We start from the raw sequence: 26,601 nt of genomic DNA, 5'->3' as shown, positions 1-26,601 counted from the left end.
GCTCTTCCAGTTATAGAAAAGAGACCCGGAGGATTTGATGCTCTCGGTGGCACCATGCTGCTCCACAGTGGGCCATAGTGAGTAGGATGAGTAAGTGTCAAAGACTGAAGACAAACCACAGAGAGGAGGGGACTTTAATCCAAGTTTCAAAATAAGCTGAGAAAGGAAAAGATAAAGATGACTGAGAAGGATACCAAACTCTAACTTAACTAGTTCTGAATTCCACACACACACACACACACACACACAGAGTTCTATCAGGTAAACTAAAACTAAAGCCTTTATTTAGAACTTAATGTAATATATAAAACTAAAACAAACCAAATCTGTTGCTATTGAGTCAATTTCAACTCATACTGACCCCACAGGACAGAGTAGAACTGCCCCATAGGGTTTCCAAGGAGCGGATGGTAGATTCAAACTGCTGACCTTTTGGTTAGCAGACATAGTACTTAACCACTGTACCGCCTGCATGTTTTGTCTCATAACGGTCATAAAAGGAAGATATACCTCAGTTGAAGAATTTCTCATAAAAGAAATGCCCAATTTGACTATGAATGACTACAGAACATGAATTATGGATGCCTTTGAATATCTGCCATTTATGTTTGGGAATATTCACGTTTATAATCTCTGAATTAGATGAATTTAAAGAGAAAGAGAACTGATTTTCCTTTTACATGCGGCAAGAATTAATCTTGCCATACTTATTTGGATGATCCAGAGATTCCAAATGTTAAAAAAGAAAGGAAAAAAATAAGTACTTCTGATAATTTAGATTAATTATGTTACTGACAGTTTGCTAACTTGCCTTTAAAAAGACTGGATTAACGGGAAAGCAAGCAATCAACCAACCATTCTCGGGATGGATGAGGAAGCACATGGATTTTTCCCTTCTGGGATTAGTCTAAAATAGTTTGAAGAGTCTGGTAGAACACTGAAGGAAAGTATCTGTAGAAGTACAAACAGAAAACATAAGTTCACTTTTTTTTTACAGAACAATTTCTGTAGTTTATATGCACACGATTACATATACAAAGGACAATATATCACGTACCAGCAACAGGCTAGGGTCATACTTCTATACTTTTTTTTTAAGTTTAAAAAAAAACAAGCTTCTGCAAGCATGTGCCACAGACTAAAGGATCAGTTTAGTTGTCTACAGGCAAGAGGAAGCAATGTGTAATACAGAATAAGGGATTCTGGACTTAACATGAGTATCCCAGAGTTTTAGTCCTAGTTGCATTACCGGTTAACTACGTATAGATTTTTGGACAAATTCACTGTACCTCTCCTGGCCTCATTTTTCTTATATCTCATAGGTTTATTGCAAGAATCAAAGGTGAAAAGGCGCTGAATGTTCTGATGATGCTTTCAACTGCAGCAAGTTGCAGAGGTGTAGATGATAAAACTAGAGAAGTATGACCCAGAAAATGAGACATCTTACTTCTTCCCAACAACTTCCAAATGTAAAATACAAATTTCATATTCACATACAAATTTAGAATGCTTCAATAAATGATTGCACTCAAGGAGACTCAGAGCTTTTCTGAAAGGAGAACTGTGCATTGATTCTGAAGTAGGCTGGGAAAATTGTTACCAGAGTACCTTCTTTCTGTGCATATCATTTAATACAGAGCACAATATGATTCTGTATGAATCAACCAGAGAGGTCCTCTTAAACCTAATAACATGTTCAACTAAATCATGGATCAAATACTCAATTTAGGTCCAACCTCGGGATAAGCAATAGAACTCAGTATTATTCATGACTCAAGAAAACAAAACTTCGTTCTAACTACGGATTGCTTTCCTGCAGTTGTTGGGTGTTATATTTTACATATGTCCAGTGGGGCAAGTTAATTGTGTTGTTCAAATCTTCAACTTTCACTGATATTTCTGCCTGAAATTCCCCATTATGACTCCGGATTTCACTATTTCTCCTTGTGTTTCTGTCAACTTTTACTTTATATATTTTGAGGGCATCTTCTTGAGTGAATACAAATTTAAAATTATTTTCCTAGTGAGTTGAATCTTATATCATTATAGAATGACCCTCTTAATCGCTACTAATGCTTTTTTCATTACTGTATTTTATCTGATACTTATATAACTTCATCAGCTTTCTCTAGGTTAGTATTTACATAGTATGTCCTTTTCCCATCATATTAGTTTTACCTTTCTGTACCCTATGTTTCAGTTATGACCCTTCTAAGCAACATATAGTGAGATTTTATTTTTTAATCTTATCTGACAATCTTTATCTTTTCAGTGGCTATTTAGTCCATTTATGTTTAATGTAATTACTGATTTATTTGGGTTTGTATTTATCATCTTATCTTATGCTCACTATTTATTCTGCCTAATCTATTTTTCTTTTCTTTCTTGCTTTCTTTTACATTAAGTATTTCTTAGCATCCCATTTTCTTCTCCTTTAGTAGTTTGGAAGTTACACAACCTGTTTCTGTTCTTTTAGTGGTTACACTACAAATTAAAATATATATCCCTAAACTCACCAAAATTTAAAGTTAACCCTTACCCTTCTCCTGGACAATTCAAGGAACTTAGATTACTTTAAAATACACGTAGTTCAAGTCTACCCAGAGGTACCTTGGAAGAATGGCTTGGTGATCTAATTCAAAAAATCAGTCATTGAAAACCCTATGGAGCACAGTTCTACTCTGACACACATGGAGTTGCCATGAGTCAGAATTAAATCGATGGCAACTGGATTGGCTTGGCTTAACTTATAATCAAAGGCAAAGGGTCAGCTTATGGTTACAACTTCTCTTCCCTGCTCTGCTCAGCTCCAACGCAACTTTCTTAATAGACCAGGGGTTAGAATAGGTACATTTACTACTTTGGGATTCTCCGCTTTGTGGAAGAGAAAGGTCTACTATTAAACTCCTACCTTGGGCAGCCCTGGTGGCGCAGTGCTTAAGAGATTGGCTGCTAATCAAAAGGTCGGCAGTTCGAATCCATCAGCCACTGCTTGGAAACCCTATGGGGCAATTCTACTCTGTCACATAGGTTCGCAATAAGTTAGAATCAATTTGACAGCAAAGGGTTTGATTTGTTTTTTGAGGGGGAAGCCTGGGTTTCAACTTTTGCCTTTGTGTGAGAAACACCATCAAAACTAAATCCCTACTGTTACTTCAACTGGCAAATGCCCTCAGGGCAAGCATGGTTTAATGTTTCATTCATTCCTCTGGGTTCCCACTTGTCCTTAGATTTTGCTATGATTGTTTTAATTCTTCAGAGCTTTTTAAGAGTATGTTTTTTCTTCATTAGTTTAGTTCAGGATTTCAGTTGTTTTCTACAAGAAGGTAGGTGTAAATAATCTATTTACCAAAAATAGACATCGCCTGAATGATCTGGGTTTTTAATCTTATGACATTGTAAATATTCAGCTTATCAAATTTTCCTTTCTGATTTGGCCATTAAGTGAGTCAATATACTTCCTGATTTGCCTGGGTTAGTCCTGGCATAATTATTACTAGTGTCCCCTTTTACTCTCAGTTTGTGGCCCAAACCTCACCACTGTGCAGAACTTTGTGATTTGTTTTCCTACGTATTAATTAACCTCACCCTTAGCTTATTCTAACTTTTATTTTCTTTTTACCTTATTCCTTTCATATATTTGTTTCTTATCCTATAACATATATTCACATGGGATGCTTCAATTTCATTTATCAGGGCTCCTTATAAATAAACAAAATCTCTTTCTTCTTCTCCAGGGCACTGCAAAAATGGCACACTTGCAAGATGCTACAGGAGCCTCCCTAAGGTGCTTACACAGAACCATAATGTAAATGAGATACTAGATATTATATAGGAGCCTAATCCACGAGTAAAATGACTGTAGAGAGAACTCCATTATATTATATTTCGTTATTTATCCATGGGTAATACATTTGAAAATAATTGCTGTTATTTTATAGGCAGCAATCCCTATAATCATGACTGTTTGTAACATACCTTGGAATAAGTGGAGTATGCAAAGTACAATGAAAAGATAAATTCTATTTTATCATGGATCATCACCATGAAACTAGTGCTATAAACATAAGAAAATAACCTAGAATTTCTGCCATACTTGCTACTCCAAACTAAGTTTATCTCCTTGTTCAAAAAATCATCCACTTTTCTGCTTTATCACACTCCAACAGTGAATTCAAGAGGACATAAAATGATATTAACAAGTAAAGAACAAAGTAGCACGTACCTCATATAAATGTGCTATATCCCCTAATAGTAACTGAGAAGAAAACACGAGATAAAGGCTGTTTCTGTAAATAAACCCAAATAAAATAAAACAAGCCAATTAAAAAACAAAAAAACCCTAAACTCCACTGAAGAAGTTAACAAGGACCGTAACAGCAGGAATGATAGTTCTAATTTGGCATGTTTCATGGCGGGTCAAACAAGATATTAACTTCTCTTCTTCGAACAGGTGATTCCAAAATGAATGATCCAACACTCTGGATTTTTTGCATTTGGGGCGAGGACAAATAGCTCAAGGGATACCAGGAAATTCTCAAAACAATCACAATATAAAACTGATTTAAATTCACATCATTTCCATATCCTTACATATTCCCCCACAGCCATTGAGGATGGGAAGTTGAGGTGCCACAAAATCCAACAACAGGGTAGTTCAACTCCTAAAACGCTGCAAACCGCACACTCTGCAGGAGGCAGTGGCCACAAAGAAACTACTAGAATAGAGAGAATTTAAATGACACAAAGATTCCTTGTGTTAAGATTATTTATTCCAATCGCATTCTAAAACTGAAACTTTAATATTTTACTGAAAAAGGGAAAGCTTAAGAAAGAGGGATATGTATATGATAGTGCTTATGTGAGTGGTTACCAGTCAAATTTCTTTAAACTCTTTAAAAAAGAAAAAAAAAGTATGTACGAAATGATTTCACCGGCTTATAAATCACTCTCTTATACAGATTTGGCAATCTCATTAATTTCTTTCTGCTCAAAAACTCACAATAGAAAACATAATGGATTTTCATAAGTGCTATCAGAATTAAAGAAGAAACTTTAAGAGTTACATCATTAAGTCAATAAGCATGCTATGAACAATCTGCAGATGGTTAAAAGTTCTTTATGGCTGTAACACATGGAATACTGGAAGTGACAAAATCATATTTATACTCTGCTTGGTAAGCCTTTCTGACAGCTGAGGATGTACCTTTTGATACTGGGTGGTACGTTTATTCTGGTATCTCTGACCTGGACAAACGTATTGCTCCATCAAACAAATAACTTCATTTTCAGTCAGACAAAAAGCAAAGGCCAAATAGAGGCTTCCTGTGAGGGGGAAAAGTTTTGTTTTTGTTTTTGTTTTCGTGTGTGTGTGTGTGTGTGTGTGTGTGTGTGTGTGTGTATAGACCAAAATCAATGGTTAACAGCCTACTGTGACTCCTTGAAAGTATATGTGCATTGTTAACAGAAACAAGCACTCTCATACTAAGAACTCAAGAAAAGAGAAAAGATCTATTTACTGAATGTTAGACAGAAAAAAAAATGGCACTCATCACCTAGCCCTCAACACCCTACCCTCTGGTGGAAAAGGTTCAGGGTGCAGACATGCTTCTCCTCGGGGTGGATGTGGTTGACTACATGGATATGATTGACTACAGACACAATTTTTATGGTTCCTCCTAGACCATGGCTCAGGCACTTGCGTCTCCATTTTTCCTGTCCTCCTGTCCCTGAGAAAGGTGGGGAGTAGAGTTGGGGCTCAGAAGATCACTTTTAGGAATGGATTTCACACCAATCCTAATAGTCACTGAGACTATCCAATCCATAGCTGTGCTCAGAGCTACCACAGTGGCTGTCACACCATTTGTCCCCTCCAAGGCTGGTACAACACAGACCCATGCTGACATGCTCTCTTTCACTGCAAGGTTTCCTCCTAAGACTTAGGTAGGAGTCTAAATGAATTATTTTACTTGACTTAGAAGGGCAAGTTTAATAAATCAAAACATTCTTCTCAGCAAATTTAAACTTAGCTTTTAAATAATAATATGTTTTGAAATAAAACAAAGTATCTAAATTCTGAGTAGTTTGGTCTTTTCTTCTTCCTTTCTTCGACTTCTTTTCCTTCTTCTTCTGCTCCATCCCATTTTTTAAAAAGTAGAAGAATCAATTGTAGTTAAAAATTCCCACACACAGGGTTAGTAAACCTTCAGGTTTAACAACTTTTAATTGCTTAAACCTCAACCTTAAATGATCACAAATAGTACTTTAAAGACATTCTTCTAAACTGTCCCACTGGATACATGGGTATGCCTCTATTTGCCTAAGAGATATTCTGTGAAACACTCATTTGATTCTGCTGCAAAAGACGTCTTTAAAGTGTTAAAAAGCAAAGAGGTCATCTTGAGGACTAAGGTGTGCCTGACCCAAGCCATGATATTTTCAATCACCTCATATGCATGTGAAAGCTGGACAATGAATAAGGAAGGCCAAAGAAGAACTGATGCCTTTGAATTATGGTGCTGGCGAAGAATACTGAATATACCATGGATTGCCAGAAGAATGAACAAGTCTGTCTTGGAAGAAGTATGACAAGAATGCTCCTTAGAAGCAAGGATGGTGAGCCTTCATCACACATACCTTGGACACATTATCAGGAGGGACCAGTCCCTGGAGAAGGACATCATACTTAGTAAAGTAGAGGATCAGCGAAAAAGAGGAAGTCCCTCATCGAGATGGACTGACATAGTGACTGCAACAATGGGCTCAAGCATAACAATGACTGTGAGGATGGTACAGAATCGGGCGCTTTCATTCTGTTATATATATGATCGCTATGAATTGGAACCGACCTGATGACACCGAACAAGAACAGGATCAACTAAAATGCACTTTTGAACCGTATTATTTAATGAACCTTAAAATAAATTCTTGGATAGGATAAAAATTTCTCTTGTAATATAAGTAATTATCCATACTTTCTGCACTATGTGTTCAGACTTTTGTATCTTGAATCTTCCCAGACGGTTATAGCTATACATTGCACATTTCACTAAGTGGTTTTTTTTTTAATCATCATCCTCTTTCTAAGACTTAATTTTAATAACATTTATATGGGGCAAGGGAGACTCTGACAACCGTTCCTCATTTTACAATGGAGACTTTGAACAAACTAAAAAGCAGAAAAGATTTGTATAATGTTCTGTAATACCATAATAGTATTTTGGTATTTTTTTTCCTACACAGACATCATCCTGGGGTTCTTTAAAGAATTTCTTTAAAAGTTAATGACCAACTTTAGTAGTGAGACCACACCCAAAAGCACTTTGCCATCAAGTCAATTCCGACTCATGGGGATCTCATGTGTTACAGGGTAGAACATCTTCACAGGCTGTAACCTTTATGGAAGTAGATCACCAGGCCTTTTTTCCACAGCACAGACTTTAGGTTAGTAGTCTAGTGCAAACCATTTGTGCTACGCAGACAGTAGTGAGACAGTAACCATGAAAGAAATTTCTAGGTTCCAGTTTTAAACATCTTATACCTAAGTTCATCTAGGTTGGGTAAAACCAAACAGCACCAACCTAAATCTTTTGAAATCTGATAAATCTTCAATAACGATACTGTCAAAATCACTGACAATTCTCTATCATTATTAATAGTAGAATCATATCATAGGGTCTCCGAAAATTGCAAATACTCTTACTTATCCTCAAGATGTTAAGGATACCTTTCCATTTACTCTTTGTAACGTTCAATGTACGCCAGATACTACTGTTCCGTTCTACTGAACTGAAAATAAGAAGAAAAAATAGAAAAGAGAAATGAGGCCAAATCCTTGTTTCTAGCCAAAATACCCCAAGTATCTAGAGGGCAGCCACTCTGACCCACACACATTACCTTTCTTTATCTTCCCCTCAAATCTCAACCTCACAGTTTGTGCTCTTTTTCTTCCCTCTAATAATAATCTTAGCATGTACATCCAGCTTTTCAAATATTCCTAAACACTCACAGCCTGTCTGGCATTTCACTGTGATATTTACCTCCACCTCCACTGAAACGATATTTTTTTCCCCAAAAGTTGGCTAAGAAAGCGGAGGTTAGCTGGGTCACTGGGTAGAAGTGCCACGGGCATTTGGAATACCATCAGAGAAACATCAGAGAAACTGCTGAATGCAGTACTGCTTAATTCCAGCACAACATGGACTCCTTCGTATTCTAGATCATGGCAACAGGAGGTGGGAGGAAGATGCAGCTGACTGTCATTCATTTTACTTCCACCCCTAGAAAGCTTCTGATTACTGATTTTTAGTAACTTCTCCTTTAAAGGAAATTTTCATCATCCAAGAAACAAGGTGATTTGTACGACTACTCTTAAAACACCACTTGGGAAACGGAGCACAACAAGAATACAGTGAAGTTTCCATTATTTTGACTTCACTTCCACTAGCTGGCAGGGGAGCATTAATCTACAGCTAAGGTACATAACAGCTGGAGAGCCTCTTTATCATCAAAAGGAGATGGAGAACCATAAAATTACCCTGTTGTGGCTGATCAGACATCCAACCAATAGTGATGATGATGCACTGCAGACACTCAACATCACACCTTCACAGTGAGCTAACACAAGAGAACGATACTCTCAGAAAATAATGACCTTCTTCTTGCGCTTAGCTGTAGAGTTCCAGGAAACCTCCCCTTTATCAGGGCTCCAAAAGACGCTGGTATAAGCATTAGATTGCCTGTTGCTATTGAGTTGATTCCAACTCATAGCAATCCTATAGGACAGAGTAGAACTGCCCTATAGGGTTTCCAAGGAGCAGCTGGTAGATTTGAACTGCCAACCTTCTGGTTAGCAGCCGAGCTCTTAACCACTGCACCACCAGGGCTCCAACAAGCATTAGATAAACCAAAAACCAAACCCATTGCTGTGTAGTCGATTCCGACTCATAGTGACCCTATAGGACAGAGTAGAACTGCCCCAAAGGGTTTCCAAGGAGCACCCGGTGGATCTGAACTACCAACCTTTTGGTTAGCAGCTGAACTCTTAACCACTACCCCATCAGGGCTTCCAAGCATTAGACAGGTAAGTACAAACTGCCAGGAAACATTAAAATTTCTGTCAGTCTGCGGTCAATGATCAGCACTCACTATCAACGTATACATTGTATCTATTGATAAAATGCATTGGGCTATCAGTTTAATCACTGATTCAATGAGAAACCTAATTCTTTGAAGAAGAAAAATCACATACAATATAAAGAGTTGCAAAGAGATCTTCTTTACCTATTCCTGAAAAGTGAAAACAGTGTTATCAATGACATGTATGACACTGGGATTAACTTCTTTTAGCCTCAGTTTCTTTAACAGTAAAAGCAGCTTACAAACATAACCTAAAATATGATAAGGTAAGACATACTGAAAATAGTTGAAGACATCATACCAGATGTGTACAATTTGGTAAAAGCATTGTCAAAGGTTCAGTATATTCTATTCAGGCAGCCAGCTGTCTGTTGAACTGACTAAATCCAATGAGGAAATCAATCTATATGATATCAAAAGTGCTTTTTGGCCAAAACACTCCTACGATCAGGTCGTACGTACGTTCCTGCTCCTGTCCAAAACAGGTTGCCTTTGCCAGAGTAACCAGTTTGTCGTCCATTTCAACGCTACAGGCAGGGTGGGAAGAGAGTCTGTTATCTGCTTCTTGATTCATTAGAAAAAAGTTACGTGATACACTGGATAAATGTTGAGAAGCTATTATTGCATTTAATAAACTTAGAACTGAAAAGAACATCAGAAATTACCCACAATCACCGCCACATTACACACAAGGACGCTGAGACCCAAACAGAAATAATCTGCCCCAAAGTCATATTGCTAATTAGCAATCTGTCCAGATTTGAAATGAGAGCCTGCGACGACTGGTCCACGGTCCATCATTTCTGCCGTAAATAACTACGAGCTGACTGAGGAAGCAAATCAAGAGTGGAGAGGAGGAAGTATATTAGAAAAGAAGGTGGCTTTATTATCTTCAAAACGAATAATGTTCATATAAAACATAAGTTATTTTTATTTATTTTCCAAGAAGGACTGCCTTGAAGATCTTAAAAACGCTCACAACACTTATCGTGATTAAGCTAGGTTTATATTCTCAGCACCAGACACAACCTCCAAACCACAGTCTGATCACCATCAATGGCTCCTTGCATTTCATTCATTCAGTAGGGAGACAACGACAGATGTTTCTGGTGCTCTAAAGGCAGACTGCCTGCGTATCAATCCCAATTACACCACTCCAGAGCTGAGTAACCCTGGACAAATCCAACTTAATCTCTCTGGACCTCAGTTATATTATCTGTAAAACAGGGATAATAATAGTACCTACTTTATAGTATCATTGTGAGAAATAAATGAGTTAACGCATGTAAAGCTCTTAGAATGGGGCCTGGTTCATGGTAATGGCTGACATTATTGTTATTGTTATAATTAATGCATTTTCCATTCTAATATGTGGAGTGCCTACTTTGTGCTAGATACAGTTTTTGGTGCTGAGAATACAAAACCCCTGCTCTTAGGAAGCTTACATTCTAACGGGAGAAAATGAACACATAAGCATAAAGATAGATGACGTAATGTTAAGTAGCGATAACTGCTATTAAGAAAGATAAAACTTGGTAAAATGATAGCCACGGGTGGTGGGTGAAGTAGTAATCATTTTAGACGGAATGGTTAAGACCCCTCTGAAGAGGTGATATCTGAGCAAAGAAGCTGCATGCCCCTTCATCGTACACAAGGATCTAAGCACTACTGGTTACGTGGGGGCCCCTGTAAACTCAGCTCGCCTCACGGTGGCTCAGAGCCACCTTCCCCACAGTGCATGATTGTAGAAAATTAGGGTCAGAAGTGATCTGTGGGTACGTTATACCAGACCTTCTATTTTCTTATTATTAATCTTATTAAACACAGTATGCAGCACATTTTCATATATATCACACCATGTAATCATCACAAAGAGCCCTGGTGGTGCAGTGGTTAAGAGTTCCACTGCTAACCAAAAGGTCGGCAGTTTGAATCCACCAGCCGCTCCTTGGAAACCCTATGGGGCAGTTCTGCTCTGTCCTATATGATCACTGTGAGTTGGAATCAACTCAATGGCAATGGGTTAATCATCACAATACTTACGGAACATTGTCTCCATTTTTGAGCTGAAGAAACTGACTTAGACAAATGAAGTGATTTTCCGGAGATTCTGTTACTCCATAAGAGCAGTGAAAGGAGAAGAAATCATCTTTTGTGTTTCCCAGTGCAGTGCTCATCCTGCTTCCTTCTGCAGCCTAGCTCTGGAATGCATCTAATTGGTGTTCACACTGAACATATTTTATCACAAAGCCTTTTATAATCTCCTTCCTCAGCCTTTGCTGTTTTCATTAACAGGAGTTAAAGACAATAGGAGGGTTTGCCCAGCTGTGTACTTCTGCTTAATTCCCACTCATTGGAGGGCTGAAATAGCTCTTGCTCAGGAGTCCGATGGAAATGTGAGCGGTGATACAAATTAGAACTCCAGGTGCTCCAGAACAAACGGAAGGTGAAATGGTCCAAAGGACGTGAGTCCACGGACAGCATTTGCTTTGGCATGGAGCATACCTCCAGGCTGTAGGCCACTGGGACCATGGTCATTGAGACACATTAGGAGAAGGAACGACTCTGGAGCGTGGGGAATGGGTACAGCACTCTTAGATGCTGCCATACATTAAGCAGTGCTGCCACTGTTCGGAGGATGTTTGCGAGCTCCATTCTGGAACTGCTCTCAGGGCCAATTTATATGCCAAAATGAAAAGCAAACAAACCCAAAACACCACAAATCACCTTGGTTTTGATCCAAAACAGCATCCTTCACCACCATTGTATTCACCAGACTTAAATTTCCAAAAATCAAATTCCATGTCTAATAATCAAACTTTGACATCACGGGCGATACTTCAAAGAATATGCATGATAACATCAAATGCTGGTGAAGATGCAGAGAAACGGTATCACTCATGTTCTGTTGATGGGAATGCAAAATGGTGTAGCCACTCTAGAATAGAATATGCCAGTTTCTTACAAAACTAAACATGTACTTACCATACAACCCAGCATTTGCACTCTTGGGTTTTTATCCAAGAGAGTTGAAAACTTATGTTCATATAAAAATCTACACATTAATGCACACTGCAGCTTTATTCATAATAGCCAAAAACTGAGAAAAACTCAAATGTCTTTCAACAGGTGAACAGTTAAGCAACGAAGTACATCCATACCATGGAACAATACTTAGCAATAAAAAGGAACCAAGTATTGACAGAGGCAACAGTTTTGGATTTTCCAGGCTATTATGCTGAGTGAAGAAAGTCAGTATCGAACGTTATACAGTATACAATTCCATTTACATACATTCTCAAAATGACAAGATAGTAAGATAAAGATCAGATTAGTGGTTGGCAGGGGTTAGGAATATGGAGGTGAGGAGAGAATTGATTGTGGCTATAATGGGGAGGGGCCTTGGTGGTGCAGTGGTTAAGAGCTCGACTGCTAATCAAAAGGTCGGCAGTTCAAAACCACCAGCTACTCCTTGGAAACCCTATGGGGGCACTTCTACTCTGTCCTATAGGGTCACTGAGTCAGAATCAACTCGATGGCATTGGTTTTTTTTTTTTTTTTTTTAAATAAAAGGGTAGTTTAAGGAAGCCTTGTGATGAAACTGTTCTATATCTTGACTGTGGTGGTGGTTACATGAATCTACACGTGATAAAATAGCGCAGAACTAAATATACGCTCACGAGTGCATGTAAAACTGGTGAAATCTGAATAAAGCAGGAGCCCTGGGTGGCGAAAGTGGTTAAGTGCTGAACTACTAACTGAAAGGCTGGCAGTTCAAGCTCACCCAGAGACGCCTGCTCTGCCCGGGTTCCAAAAGAGGCAGCGTGCTTCTGAAAGGTCACAGCTTGGAAAACCCCGTGCAGCAGTTCTACTCCGCACACTTGGGGTCCCTGTGAGTTGGAATTGACTCACTAAAACTGACAACAACAACAACAACGGGTGAACCGTATCAATGTCAATCTCCTCTTGTACTATAGTTATGCAAGATGTCACCACTGGGGGAAACTGAAGGGTGTACAGGATCTCTCTGTACTGTTTATTACAATTGCATGTAAATTTACAACTATCTCAAGGTAAAAAGATAAAAAAAAGAAAAGGATATGTAATAATTTATTGGATAACAAAAACAGAATTCATGAAACATTTTGAATAATGGCAGCAAAATAAAAATAAATAGATTCCAGGATGAATTTGTGGAGGATGCTTTAATTGGGATGTGTTAAAATATCAACAATTACTTCATTGCAAGTTTTCCTTTCATATGTGTGTGTGTGTGTATGTATGTATAATCCAGATTTATTTAACATGGATAGGTGGCATGCTTTTCTGGATGGCATATCTTATAGAGTATTTGAACAAAGGTGGGAAGTTGGGGGCAGCAGTCTGACAGTCCCTCCCTTAGCTCCTGATGCCCAGGCAGGGCCGAGCTCTATGCTCTGAGCTCACCTCTAGCTCAGCACTTGCCACACAACATCGACATTTTCTGTAAATGTCATTCTTGCCAAATGGACTACTGACCTGGACTGTGTCTTATACATCTCTGTTCCCCCCGTGACTGGCATATCTCCTGGAAAATACACATGCATGCATGCACATACACACACACACACACACTCATTTGTTGGCTGGGAAAATGTGGTTATTGTTCAAAATGTGGAAATCTTAATAAACCAAACCAAAACCTGCTGCTGTTGAGTCGATTCCGACTCATAGCGACCCTTTAGGACAGAGTAGAACTGTCCCATAGGGTTTCCAAGAAGCAGCTGGTGGATTCGAACTGCCAACCTTTTGGTTAGCCGCCGAGTTCTTAACCAGTGTGCCACCACGACTCCGGAAATCTGAATAGTGATGTTTAATTTGTACAAAGATGGCGACCGCAAAAAGCAATGCCATTCTGCGCTCAAGCAGTAAAGTGGTACAGTCTAGGCAATACCTCCTGGAGGCTTTATGGTTCTTTGTGTGCCTTCAAGACTTTATTCTTTAAAAAGACTGGCTACTGATTTTAATATTCAACACACGTCTGTAAGAAGAAATAATTACTGACTTGGCGGTAGCGTAACAATTATAAAACAAAATCTATCACAAACTAATACACAGAATGCACTCCAGAGCCACAAATGGTGTTTTATCTGAAGCAGTGTTCTCCTTTGCTACTTCAGTACCCAAATCTTGACGCCGGAAACCTGAACCGCTCTTTAAGCGCCCACTCCAAATGTTACCTCCAAAGTGAATTCCTCCTTAATTCCTCCAGTAAAAGCCTCTGGGGGCCCACGGCACAGAGTTCATATTGATGTCTATTATGTATCACAGCCTGTCCTATACTACGGTTAGACATTTACGCTACTGGTCTCCCCTAGAGATGACGAGTCCTTGAGGCCAGGCCCCCTGACCTACTCACCCTGGTCTCCCTAGAGTGTGGCAGGATGCAGCAGGTGCTTAATAAATATCTGCCGAGTTAAACTCAATTGGTAGAGCTGACTAAGACAGAAAAGACGACACAGAGGATATGGACTTCTTTCTCACAGACACACAAATACACAAACGGAAGTATTATTATTTTCATATTTCTAAACACTCATAACAATGTTATGCTCCCACAGTCGCGTTTAGAAAACACGGCTTCTTAAATTTACCGAGGTTTCAATTATTTCGGCAAACAGGTCTAACAGTATTCTCAGGAGGGTCTCTTGGTGCTTACCAGGTAGCTGCCTGGTAGATGGATCCCGTAAAATCTTCTATCACAACACTTACACAGCATCTGGCCAGAGAGCACATAATGAAGGGGTTTCACATCTCTCAGTCCCTTGATACTCAACATGACAGACGGGGGGAAATAGAGAATGAAGACATGGAGTACTTTGAGATATGCCATGAGCAAGCACACGGTGTATTCATATTTACTTCACAGAAAAAAGAAATTATAAGCCTTCAACCTGAACATGAATAAAAAAATTCATGTGTAAGATTTCTGAATGAAAGTATATTTTTGAAGTTAAAAAGCAATATAAAAATTAAATGCTATACAGCGACTGACTTGTTTTAGTATTATGTCGGGTAACTGTGTGCAATGCTGACTTTAGATGAAAAAGAAAAAGAACAGGACGCAGGCTCTCCAACAACATCTAGGGTAGGATTTCCATAAATGTTTCTAATCTAGAGAACAACTGGGACTGGGGGGGGGAATCAATTTGTACCATTTTTTTTAAAGGAAAGAAGTTTTTAAAAAGTGTATAATGTAGCTTCTGCAATATAAAATTTTGTACAAAACTCGAGTACCCGTCTAACCTTCAGGCTTGTTCTAGGCGTATAAAATATGCAGAATCCTACCAGGCCATGTTGCCATGGGCTGTGTTGTCAAGGTGACAGAGTAGCTCCAGGGTCTGCGTGGTGCTTGATGAATCATCAGGGGATTCAGGACTGCCTGATTCCAATTCCTTCGGCATCCTCCACACAGCGGCACACGTCAGGACTTTACTGTCTGAAGCTAAGCAACAGAGGATAATGTCAACAGAGCATGGTACGCGGCCCGCATTCTGTATACAGCGCATCAACATTTACACAAAATCCATCAGCAGGGCACATCTGCTCTTTCAAATATTTAAAATTGCAGGCAGCGGAGAGACAAGGCACAGACCCGGGGTCATCAAGCAGAACCAGGCACAGCTTCGTAATTAGCATACATTTAACCCACTTTTCCCTTGTTTTCAAACTACCATTCTGTTTCATAAGAAAAGTTAATTTCCTCAAAATCCATTTTCTTCTGTTCTTCTTCAACAGTTCTTCAAAAAAGGGTGCAAAATGGAGGGCTGGAGATATAATCACCAAGTACGCGGTGCTTTCTTTCTAAGATTGACATTAAGTGGATTTTTTTTTCTTCTCATTGCTTTATTAGATCCTCTTACACAGACATTCAGTACACTGAGAAATACTCCCCATGAAAATGCTGTCATTAGTATTACTGTACCTCAGTTTACCTAAGGTGGTAAGTGTTTGGGAACCAGAAGGTAAAAGCGTTCAGAGGAGCAACAAGCCGAAGCCCCTAGGGTTTTATCGGCCACCTACGCCCCGGCACACCAGGCAGAGAACAGCCCAGTGCCTGGTGTCCTCACTCTCTGTTACCTAACCAGCCAAGTCAACAATGTATCTTCCCTTGTAACAACAGGGTCCATCCATATATGTTCCTAGGGTTGGCTAGTCAGCATCCCGCCTTTCTCTCAGAGACCTGACATTCCTTATTTTCATGATGCTCCAGGAGTCTGTGCATTCTTTGAGCACTTTAAAAAGCTACTGTGTGGATTAAGACACTTAAGTCCTATGAGAAAGCCTGGTGTCACTTGTTTTCAGGGAATATGCTAGGCTATAGGTCTGTGCCTCTCTAGAAAATATACTTAATATAAAAATTTTTTTAGAAAAATCAGATTCAACACTATGGGACAAAAATTTAATCATAAATTCCTAAATATATATCCTTTCAAAATTTGCTTTCCATTCAATGCTAAACTGTATATGTGCTAAACACTGTACCCTTTACAGATGACCTTTAATAAATGATAGTAAAACAATAGACAAGCTTCAACATTAAATCATTAATTGGTAGCAAATGCAGAATTACATTAGAACAAGAACACTTTCATAAGCAGTATTTCCTATGTAATAACTGCGAAAAAAATGGCATTATAAAAATGAGAAGGACCTATATTACATTAAAAAAATTTACCACTTCTTAGTAGCTACAATGATCCTTCAACCTAAATACCAACTAATCATCCTAGAAATACAGCAGTGAACACAGTGGACAAAATCTCTAGCTTCATGGATATTATTATTATCACTATTATTACCAATGATCAAATAAATAATAGATGGAAGGATCAATATTTCAACCCAGATTTTCTGATGTCAAATGTAGTGCTCATTTCATATACCTTGCTGGGTCTGAAGGAATTGTGGCTTAAAGAAAAAGAATAAGATAGATAGGTAGATAACGGATGGATGGATGGATAGATGATAGATATATCTATAGATATATATGTATGTAAAAATCAATCATATATCTATAGATTAGCAGCAAAAACTTAATACAAAATTTGAAAAATGATATTTATAATAACATTTAAAAATCAAACACCTAGGAATAACTCTAAAGATACATGAGTCTGTATATGATAAAATTAAAAACACTGCTGAGAAAAATTAAAGGTCGAAATAAATGGAGGGATACACCATGTTCATGGATTGGATGATTCGATATTATAAAGAGTCCATGAATCCCAATCAAAGTTCCAAAAACCAAATCAAACTTGTTGCCATCAAGTTGATTCCAACTCACAGCGACACTGAAGGAGAGTGGAACTGCCCTATAGGGTCTCCAAGGCTGTAATCTTTACAGAAGCAGCCGCCATATCTTTCTCCTGCAGAGTGGCTGGTGGGTTCAAATTGCTGACCTTCAGGTGAACAGTCAGTGCTTAACTACTGAGCAACCAGGGCTCCTATCAACTTCCAGGAGGCTTTTTTATTCTTTTAATAGTAATCAACAAGCTGCTTCTAAAGTCTTAAGCTTCATATAGAAATGCAAACAGTCCAGATAGCCAAGAGTCATAAAGAAGATAAAACTGGATGATTTACACTACTAGATATCTGTTTAGTTTTATAAACTACAAAGGTAGGTAAGTAGCCCAGAGAGAGAAAAACTGTTGCTATCAAGTTGATTCTGACTCATAGCAACCCTACAGGGCAGAGTAAAACTATCCCATAGGGTATCCAAAGAGCAGCTGGTGGATTTGAACTGCCGACCTTTTGGTTAGCAGCCAAGCTGTTAACCACTGTGCCACCAGTGCTCCATTAGAGAGAGAACGGAGTCCAAAAATAGACTCTTACTAAAATGGTCAGCTGCTTTACAACAAAAATGCCATGTCATATAGTGGACAAAGGTGGTCTTCTCAGTAAATGATGTTGGATCAATTGGATATCCGTGAATCTTGAATCCTACCTCACAACATACTTAAAAATCAATTCCAGACAGACCAAAGATCTAAATATGAAATTCTTTTCTAGAATAATACAACTATTTTCCAGAATACACAGTAGAAGATCCTCATAACCTTCAAATAGGGAAAGAATTCTTAAATAGGGCAGAAAAAAGCACTAATCTTAAAAGACTGATAAATTAGACTACTTTAAAATTAAAATTTCCATTCACCAAAACACACAATTAATTGGACTTCATCAAAATTAAAAACTTCTGCTCTTGGAAAGACACTGTTAAAAAATGAAACAAAACTTAAAGAAAATATTCATGAAAAATATAACTGACTATGGGATTGTATCTAGAATATATAACCAATTCTTACAACTTGGTAAGACAAAACACTCAAGTTTTAAAAATGAGCAGAAGATTAGATCAGACACTTTACGAAAGTACATAAATGGTAATCAATCACATGAAAAGATGTTCAACATCATTACTAAGAGAAAAAATGCAAAATAAAACCATAATAAGATACACTATACACCAATTAAAATGACTAAAATTTTTAAAAGACCAACAACACCACGCGTTGGCAAAGATGTAGAGTAACTGGAACTCTCATACATTGCTGGAAAGACTAAAATAGTACAAATACTTTGGCAGTTGAAATATTCACTTACGGATGACCATTTCACTTTTAGGAGAGACTGTCACAAGGTTTGGCTTGTTAGTAATAAGCTTTGTGACAGCCCCCTACTTCCAACAGTTAAATGTGGCCCAAAATAATACAGGCCTGGTGATGGTTGTTAACCGCCAGAAGTTGAACCAAAACAACAAACCCACTGTCACTGAGTCAATTCCAACTCCATTTATGTAGATCTCTTTTGGTTTCTTGCAACAGTGGTTTGTAATTTTCTTTATATAGGTCTTTTACATCCCTGGATAGATTCATTCCTAAGTATTTTTTCTTTTTAGGGGCTATTATAAGTGGCATTGTTTTCCCGATTTCTTTTTTGAAGTTCTTGTTGTTGGTGTATAGGAAACCAACTGATTTTTGTATGTTTATCTTGTATACTGCTACTCTGCTGAATCTTTCTATTAGTTCCAGTAGTTTTCTCGTGGAGTCTTTAGGGTTTTCTATGTATAGCATCATATCATCTGCAAACAGGGACAGTTTATAACTTCTTCATTACCAATTTGGATGCCCTTTATTTCTTTTTCTTGCCTTACTGCTCTAGCTAGCACTTCCAGCACAATGTTAAACAGGAGCGGTGATAAAGGGCACCCTTGTCTTGTTCCCATTCTCAGGAGGAATGCTTTCAGCCTCTCTTCATTGACAATGATGTTGGCTGTTGGTTTTGTATAGATGCCCTTTATTATGTTGAGGAATTTCTATTCCTATTTTATTGAGAGTTTTTATCAGAAATGTGTGTTGGACTTTATCAAATGTCTTTTCTGCATCAATTGAGATGATCATGTGATTTTTTTCTTTTGTTCTATTTATGTGGTAGATTACATTGATGATTTTCTAATGTTGAACCATCCTTGCATCCCTGGTATGAATTAAATAACTGAATGAAGAATTTCCAGTGTACAAAAAACGACGAAGCTATCAAACACTATTGGGGATATGTTAAAAGAGCTGAGGAGCCAAAAAGAGGCTCCCACTGGCAAGACAGATTGGAACAAACAATAATTACGACAGAAACATAAATGAGGTTAACAATGTATGAGTTCATAATAATACAAAAAGAAAATCTCACTAGATACCTTTGCAAAATGTTACTGAACCAATATATTTTTCTATAAGCTGGTAAATGAGACAAAATTTTAAACGAATTTCTAGTGTATGGAAATTTATTTAGATTTTCAGAAAGATTATAAAACTTTCCAGAACTCAATCTAAAAATGGGATAGGTACGTGAATCCAAGGTTCCTTAATGAAAAATGTAAATGACAGAAATCGTTCTGAAGAAAACCAGAAAGTCACAGAGAGCTATCTGTATTTAGTAGGCATCTGCCAACATCACTGATCCTAGAAATACACAAAGCTTCAAATTTTGTTGATTCAAGAATGTACTTTAGGTTCAAGGAATACAGTAGGTATTATCAGAAACTCTCCAAACCCTCAGAAGCACATGAAATTGAAGGCAAACAGTACTACACAAGAAACACTGGAAGCAGTATACCCATAGATATATACAAATTGGTTCCGAAACTCTTCGGATTTCTGTATCTGTGTAAATCTCAACAGACCATTCAATTCACATATAACAGCTATCAAAGAAACTAAGGTGCTTTTAAGAAGGAAAAAATTATCTTTAGAAGGAAAGATGCTGTAACAACTAGCGAGGCATTCATCTTTTATCACAGTTCTTAATAAAATCCTGAAGTTAGGTCTCATAATGTAATTGTCTGTGCTGAATAAATATTATAATGAGTGGGGGCCCCCTGAAGGCAGGGACCATGGCTTCTATATAAAACTAAGTCTACAGCATAAAACACAGTGCCACTTCACACAGTAACCCCATTCACGCTGACTTAACAGTCAGAGAACCAAAGGACACCCAACCAGAAGGGAATTAAGAGCTCACATTGAATGAACCCAGCCCCTTCATTTTAACAAATGAGAAAACTGAGGCTCAGTGAGGTTAACTGACTTTTCCAAGGTCACACAGCTTAGCATCGGCAAAGCCAGGATTGGAATGAAGTCTCTTGACTCAAATATAATAGTCCATTGCTTTGAAATAGAAAATATCAAGTTGTGTCTTAAGGCCAATTTGACACCACTATTTAATTTTTACATATAACACAAGAGCCAAAAGGCACTTAATGAGATAAAAAGATAATCAGGGCAAAATGAATGGAAGAGGCATACTTCAGACTGCCAACTGTACCCATGGAGTGTACTGCTGTAAGGGATTACTGAGTCAAAGGCTTAGAGGAATTTAAAGGAGATTAGAACCTTTTATGAGCGTGAATAGCATCTACAGTTAGCTCCCGCTAAAGGGCTAACAATGCTCTGGCTCCGGGACATAATCTGATCCCCAGCTGGAGCAGGAGGAATGCTTCTGTATGGCACTGCAACATAATGAGCATATTAAGAATCTCAGGGCTATTTTTAGCAATTTAGCCATCTCTATGAGTCTGACACAGGCTGAGCAGGATAAATGAAGTAGAATGCAGCTCCACCAAGGCAATGAACCAATACAGGTATGACTTGGTGTGCACAATAGTATGGCCTAAAGATTGTGCCTGAAAATATTTTTCTACACTGAACTTTTAAACAAGGAGCCTTGGTGGCACAGGGGTTAAGTGCTCAGCTGCTAACCGAAAGGTTGGTGGTTTGAACCCACTGGGCACTCCGTGGGAGAAAGATGTGGCAGTCTGCTTCCGTAAAGATCTACAGCCTTGGAAACCCTATTGGGCAGTTCTACCCTGTTCTATAGGTTCACTGTGAGTCGTGATTGACTTATGGCAACGGGTTTGGTTTGGTTTGGCGGGGGACTTTTAAATGCTTTAAGGAGAGTAAAAACAAACAAATAAAGAAAAAACCCGTTGCCGTCGAGTCAATTCAGTCAGAGTAGAACTGACCCATAGGGTTTCCAAGGAGCAGCTGGTGGATTCAAACTGCTGACCTTTTGGTTAGCAGCCAAGCTCTTAACCACTGTGCCACCAAGGCTCCTTAACGATAGTAGTCATCTATAAATTACACAGCCTGAGTAAACAGGAGGTAGAGAATGAGTATACAGGAGGTAGAGAATGACTGTAATAATGGGACAAAGGAAAGACAGAATTTGATGAAGAGAAAGTTGGATGAGGACATCACATTTCTCACTATGCAGATTTTTACGTATTGTCTGTCATTCTCCAAGCACCAGTGAGGGGAGCACCAGCATCCCTGAAAAGCTCTGTGGTAGGCGACTGCTGAAGGCTGCAGATGACAGTGGGAGGCGCCATTATTCAAATAAGCTCCTTGATTTCAGCTTCTTACTCAGGAAGGATGGGATTAAGAAACAGGAGAGGCTACTGGCCATAACTGCCACGAAACAAGGTGGGCACAGGAATGAAATGTCAATCAGAATATTTTAACCTAAAGGGATCTTTAACAGTGACTGAAAGATAGGAAAAAAAAGATATGGGCAGGCTACCCAAATATTACTTGATGGATAATACAGGAAAATTCAAGGCTGAGGGGGCAGAAATTTGACTTCAGTCACCACAATGGAGAATCACAGCCTCTCATTTGGTTCTCAAGACCTAAAATGGTTCATAGACACAGAGTTCCCTTGAGCAAGAACTCTAACACTGCCATAAAAATATACTACAAGTTTTCCTCAAAGCCCTCCCTATAAGCACCTGTGGCTATTTTATAGGATGACTGTGCCATGAGGAGAGGGAAATATCCAGACCTATGAGAATTGCTACACAGACTCGGAATTGATGCTAATCCCAGGAGACTCAACAGATCGTCACAGATAATAGTCAAAGCAGGGATTTATAGAGTTATGGCCCAAATGCATCCCACAGTGGGCTCAGTGGGGTTGGCATATCCAATCTATAATTACTTCCCCAATTCCTCAATGTATAATTGGAATAGACATACTTGGCACTGGCAGAATCCCCACACGGCACACAATACACAGCTTACAGAGCCAATTATTATAGGAAAGACCAGATGGAAACCCCTGGAAATTCCTTTCCCTATCAAAATAGTAAACCAAAAGCAATACTGCAACACTGGTGGAAATGGGAGAGATGAGGACCTCCATCAGTCTTAAAAGATGCTGGAGTATTGATTCTTCTCATACCCCCATTAAACACACCTGTTTGGCCTGTGTAGCAGGCAGACAGTTCCTGGAGAATGACAGTAGATCAACATAAACTTAATCAGGTAAGTGACTCCAACTGCAGCTGCTCATTCAGATATGCTACTGTTACAGAGGCAAAACAACACAGCGCAGGCTCTGACACACAGAAATTAATCTAGCCCCCCACCCCCCAACCAATGTCAATATGAAAGGACCACCAGAGGAAGTTCCCTATCACCTGGCAGGAACAACAGTACATGTTCACTGTCTTGCCTCAACCACCTCCACTACTAGTTGTCGTCAAGTAGATTCCAACTCATGGTGACCTCATCTGTGCCAGAGTAGAACTGTACTTCATAGGGTTTTCAGTGACTGATTTTTTGGAAGTAGATCACCAGGGCTTTCTTCCAAGGCACCTCAGGGTAGACTCAAATTACCAACCTTTTGGTTAGCAGCTGTCTTAGTTATCTAGTGCTGCTATAACAAATACCATAAGTGGATGGCTTTAACAAAGAGAAATTTATTCTCTCACAGTCTAGTAGGCTACAAGTCCAAATTCAGGGCATTAGGTCCAGGGGAAGGCTTTCTCTCTGTCAGCTCTGGAGGAAGGTCCTTCTCATCAATCTTCCCTTGGTATAGGAGCTTCTCTGCACAGGAACCTCAGGTCCAAAGGACATACTCTGCTCCCAGAACTGCTTTCTTGATGGTACTGCTTTCTCTGCCCCCTTTCCTTTCCTCTTATCTCTTGAGAGATAAAAGGTGGTGCAGGCCACACCCCAGGGAAACTCCCTTTACACTGGATCAGGGATGTGACCTGGGTAAGGTGTTACATCCCACCCTAATCCTCTTTAACATAATCTAATCCTGGCTCATTAACCACAGGCAGAGATTGGTATTTATAACACATAGGAAAATTATATCAATCATAAAATAAAGGACAACCGCACAATACTGGGAATCATGGCCTAACCAAGTTGACACATATTTTTGGAGGACACAATTCAATCCATGACAGCAGCCAAGTGTGTTAACAGTTTGAACCACCCAGGGACTCAATCCTGCCTCAAACTTACATCAATACTCTTATGATCTCTGCCAAAATCGAGTCCAGGGGTTGGCAATCTATGGCCCCCTGGCGAAATCTGGTCTACTGCCTGTTTTTGTTTGGCCCATAAGCTAAGAATGTCTTTGCATGAGAAAAAAACCTAAGTGGCTCACAATGCCAAAACAGTTACTGTCTGGCCCTCTAAGGACAAAGTTTTGCTGACCTTTGTGCCAGTTACCAATTTACTGCCCCTCAGCTCTGAATGCAACCTTCAATATATGGTCTGTGATAAACAACAGAACTCCTTTAAAGTGGGCAACACGATGTTTAGCTTTCTCAGTAGAGGGTGCTGGACAGACACTGCAGGAGGTTGGTTCTGTGAGTGGTGCGGATGGGAGGACATCTGGTGGGGCTCTGCCACAGCCATGGGCCCAGAACGTACAGTCTCTCAGCAACCTAGCAGGCTTGGACTGATGATAACCTTTCTGTGGCCCACTCACCTCAGAAACTAGTGCCCTCAAGGCTTCTCAACTCCAGAAGGCCTCCGACCTGTGCCCGTGTCCAAAGGCTCTCCACCCATGTCGGTGTTCTGATTCCCTCTGCAACCCCTGCATGCAGACCCCCTGCTCAGGGGGTTCACAGTGAGCTGACGCTCCCTCTGCCAGCTCCCTGTATCGCCCACCCACATCTGGTCTGCAGCCCGGAGGGTTCTTCCCTCTCTGCAGTCCCACTGCACACGCACACCACCAGCTGCTGATTGCCTGCTTGCTACCTGCCCTCAGCGGGCTGCCCACTGCTTGTCCACGACAGCAGATCAGCTCTAGCCTAGTTACACCAGCAAACTACTCGACTACCCAGTGGAATGAACTATACCTTCTCCAATGAGGTTTGAGCCTCTTCCAAATTTTCCTTCCTGAGTACCCTTCCTCAGTCTTAGGGTACCATAGAGTTTTCTTATATCTTATAGTTACTTTTCTATAGTAATTAAAAATTTTTTATATTAAACTTTCCCTGTTTAACCTACTGTCTGGTTTCCATCCCCTGATTGGGCCTAGACTGATAGACCCCTGATCTAATCCACAGAGACCTTGATCATATTGACAGAAGAACACACCGATCCATCACATTAATGACATTATGTTGGCTGGACGTGCTGAAAAAGAAGTATCAAACACCTTAGGTGTTTTAGTAAAACACAGGTGCAAGAAAGGGTGGGAAATAAGGCCTGCAGAAATCCAAAGGCCCACTACCTCGGTGAAGTTTCTAAGGGTCCAGTGATCTGGAGCATATTGGGATACTTCGTCACTAAGAAGTCCAAATTTTAGTTTGTCTTTTAAAATACTGCACACTGACTGTGCTGCTCCAGTCTAGCAACATGTAAGGCTGACAGTTCTGAGTGGAACTCGCAATAAGAGAAGGTTCTGAAGTAGGTCTAGGCACCCACCATTTCCACTGATACTCAAAGTGTCAATGGCAAATAAGAATGCATGGAGCTTCTAGCAAGTTTCAATGGGAGGATCACACACAAGACCTCTAGGGCAGGCTTTGAAGCCAAGCAGCACCCTCTTCTACATATAACTGTTCTCCTTTCAAGCTACTGCTCCTGGCTTGCTACTTGACCCTTAACCACGGGATACCAAATACTAGGCAACCTGCGGAGCCCATCGTAAAACGGGTATTATCTGATCCATCAAGCTGTAAGGATAGACATCTGCAGCCGTACTCCATCAACAAATGGAAATTTCATTTTTTCCAAACAAGATAGGGTTCAAGTGGGTCCTGAAAGCATGAATAAGTTGCATAACCAGGTAGCTCAGAGTCCTACAGAACCTGGTGTTGCTGCATTGCCTCCTCTCTCAAGACACTCTTTGGACCTCATGGAGAGCTCCCTACCACCAGTTGAGTAAGGAAGAAAAACTTCCTCTTCGCTTACAGATGGTTCTGCCTAACACATTGGCACCAACAGGAAGTGGGCTGCTGCAGCATTTCAGCCCTTAATCAGGAGGGTCACTGAAAGAAAGTACTAAAGAGAAATCATCTCAGTAGACAAAACTTTGAGCAGTATACTTGGTTGTCCACTTTGCCTCCATGGAAAAATGGCCAGAGATAAAGATCTCTACTGATTTGGGGGCAGTGACTTACATTTTGGACATATGATCAAGACATTAGAAAGAATAAAAACTAGGAATAAAAACAAGGTCTGTGGATGGACCACTCGGAATGAGCACAGAATGTGAGTATATGTGTCCCATGCTCATTAAGGAGTGCTGACTCCAAGAAAACCTATTCTATGGATCTCAGCCAGTGATCCCAGTGTGTGTTGGGTGTGTACAATGCAGAGATTCCTCCTTCAGCTCCTTGGTTCTAATACATCACCTTTTCCTTTTGTTCCTCAGTGTAGAGGCAGTAGTTGCTTCCTGTAGTGTCATGGATTGAATCGTGTGCCCCAAAAATATCTGTCAACTTGGCTACGTCATGATTCCCAGTACTGGGTGATTGTCTACCATTTTGTAATCTGATGTGATTTCCCTATGTGTTGTATATTCTATCACTATGATGTAGTAACATGGATTAGTGGCAGTTATATTGATGAGGTTGACCAGATTAGTGTCTTAAGCCAATCTCTTTTGAGATACAAA

At 39.5% G+C, this 26,601-nt stretch overlaps 1 protein-coding gene across 4 annotated transcripts in view; it reads right to left on the bottom strand.

Annotated features, from left to right (window-relative positions):
• The window catches only part of EIPR1 (EARP complex and GARP complex interacting protein 1), a 173,364-nt gene that overhangs the window by 48,050 nt on the left and 98,713 nt on the right, over nucleotides 1-26,601 (bottom strand). For all 4 annotated transcript variants that reach the window (XR_002823551.1, XM_023728297.1, XM_023728295.1 and 1 more), the window contains one exon: nucleotides 15,466-15,622. Coding sequence is in view for 3 of the 4 variants with exons in the window: in XM_023728297.1 (XP_023584065.1) it covers nucleotides 15,466-15,622 (157 nt within the window). In the remaining variant the exon portion in view is untranslated. The remainder of the gene's footprint in view (nucleotides 1-15,465; nucleotides 15,623-26,601) is intronic.

This window comes from Trichechus manatus, unplaced genomic scaffold, assembly GCF_000243295.1.
Source record: "Trichechus manatus latirostris isolate Lorelei unplaced genomic scaffold, TriManLat1.0 scaffold00023, whole genome shotgun sequence".
Lineage (NCBI taxonomy): Eukaryota > Metazoa > Chordata > Mammalia > Sirenia > Trichechidae > Trichechus > Trichechus manatus.
The sequence above is the reverse complement of the archived record's forward strand: the minus strand, read 5'-3'. Positions and strand labels throughout refer to the sequence as shown.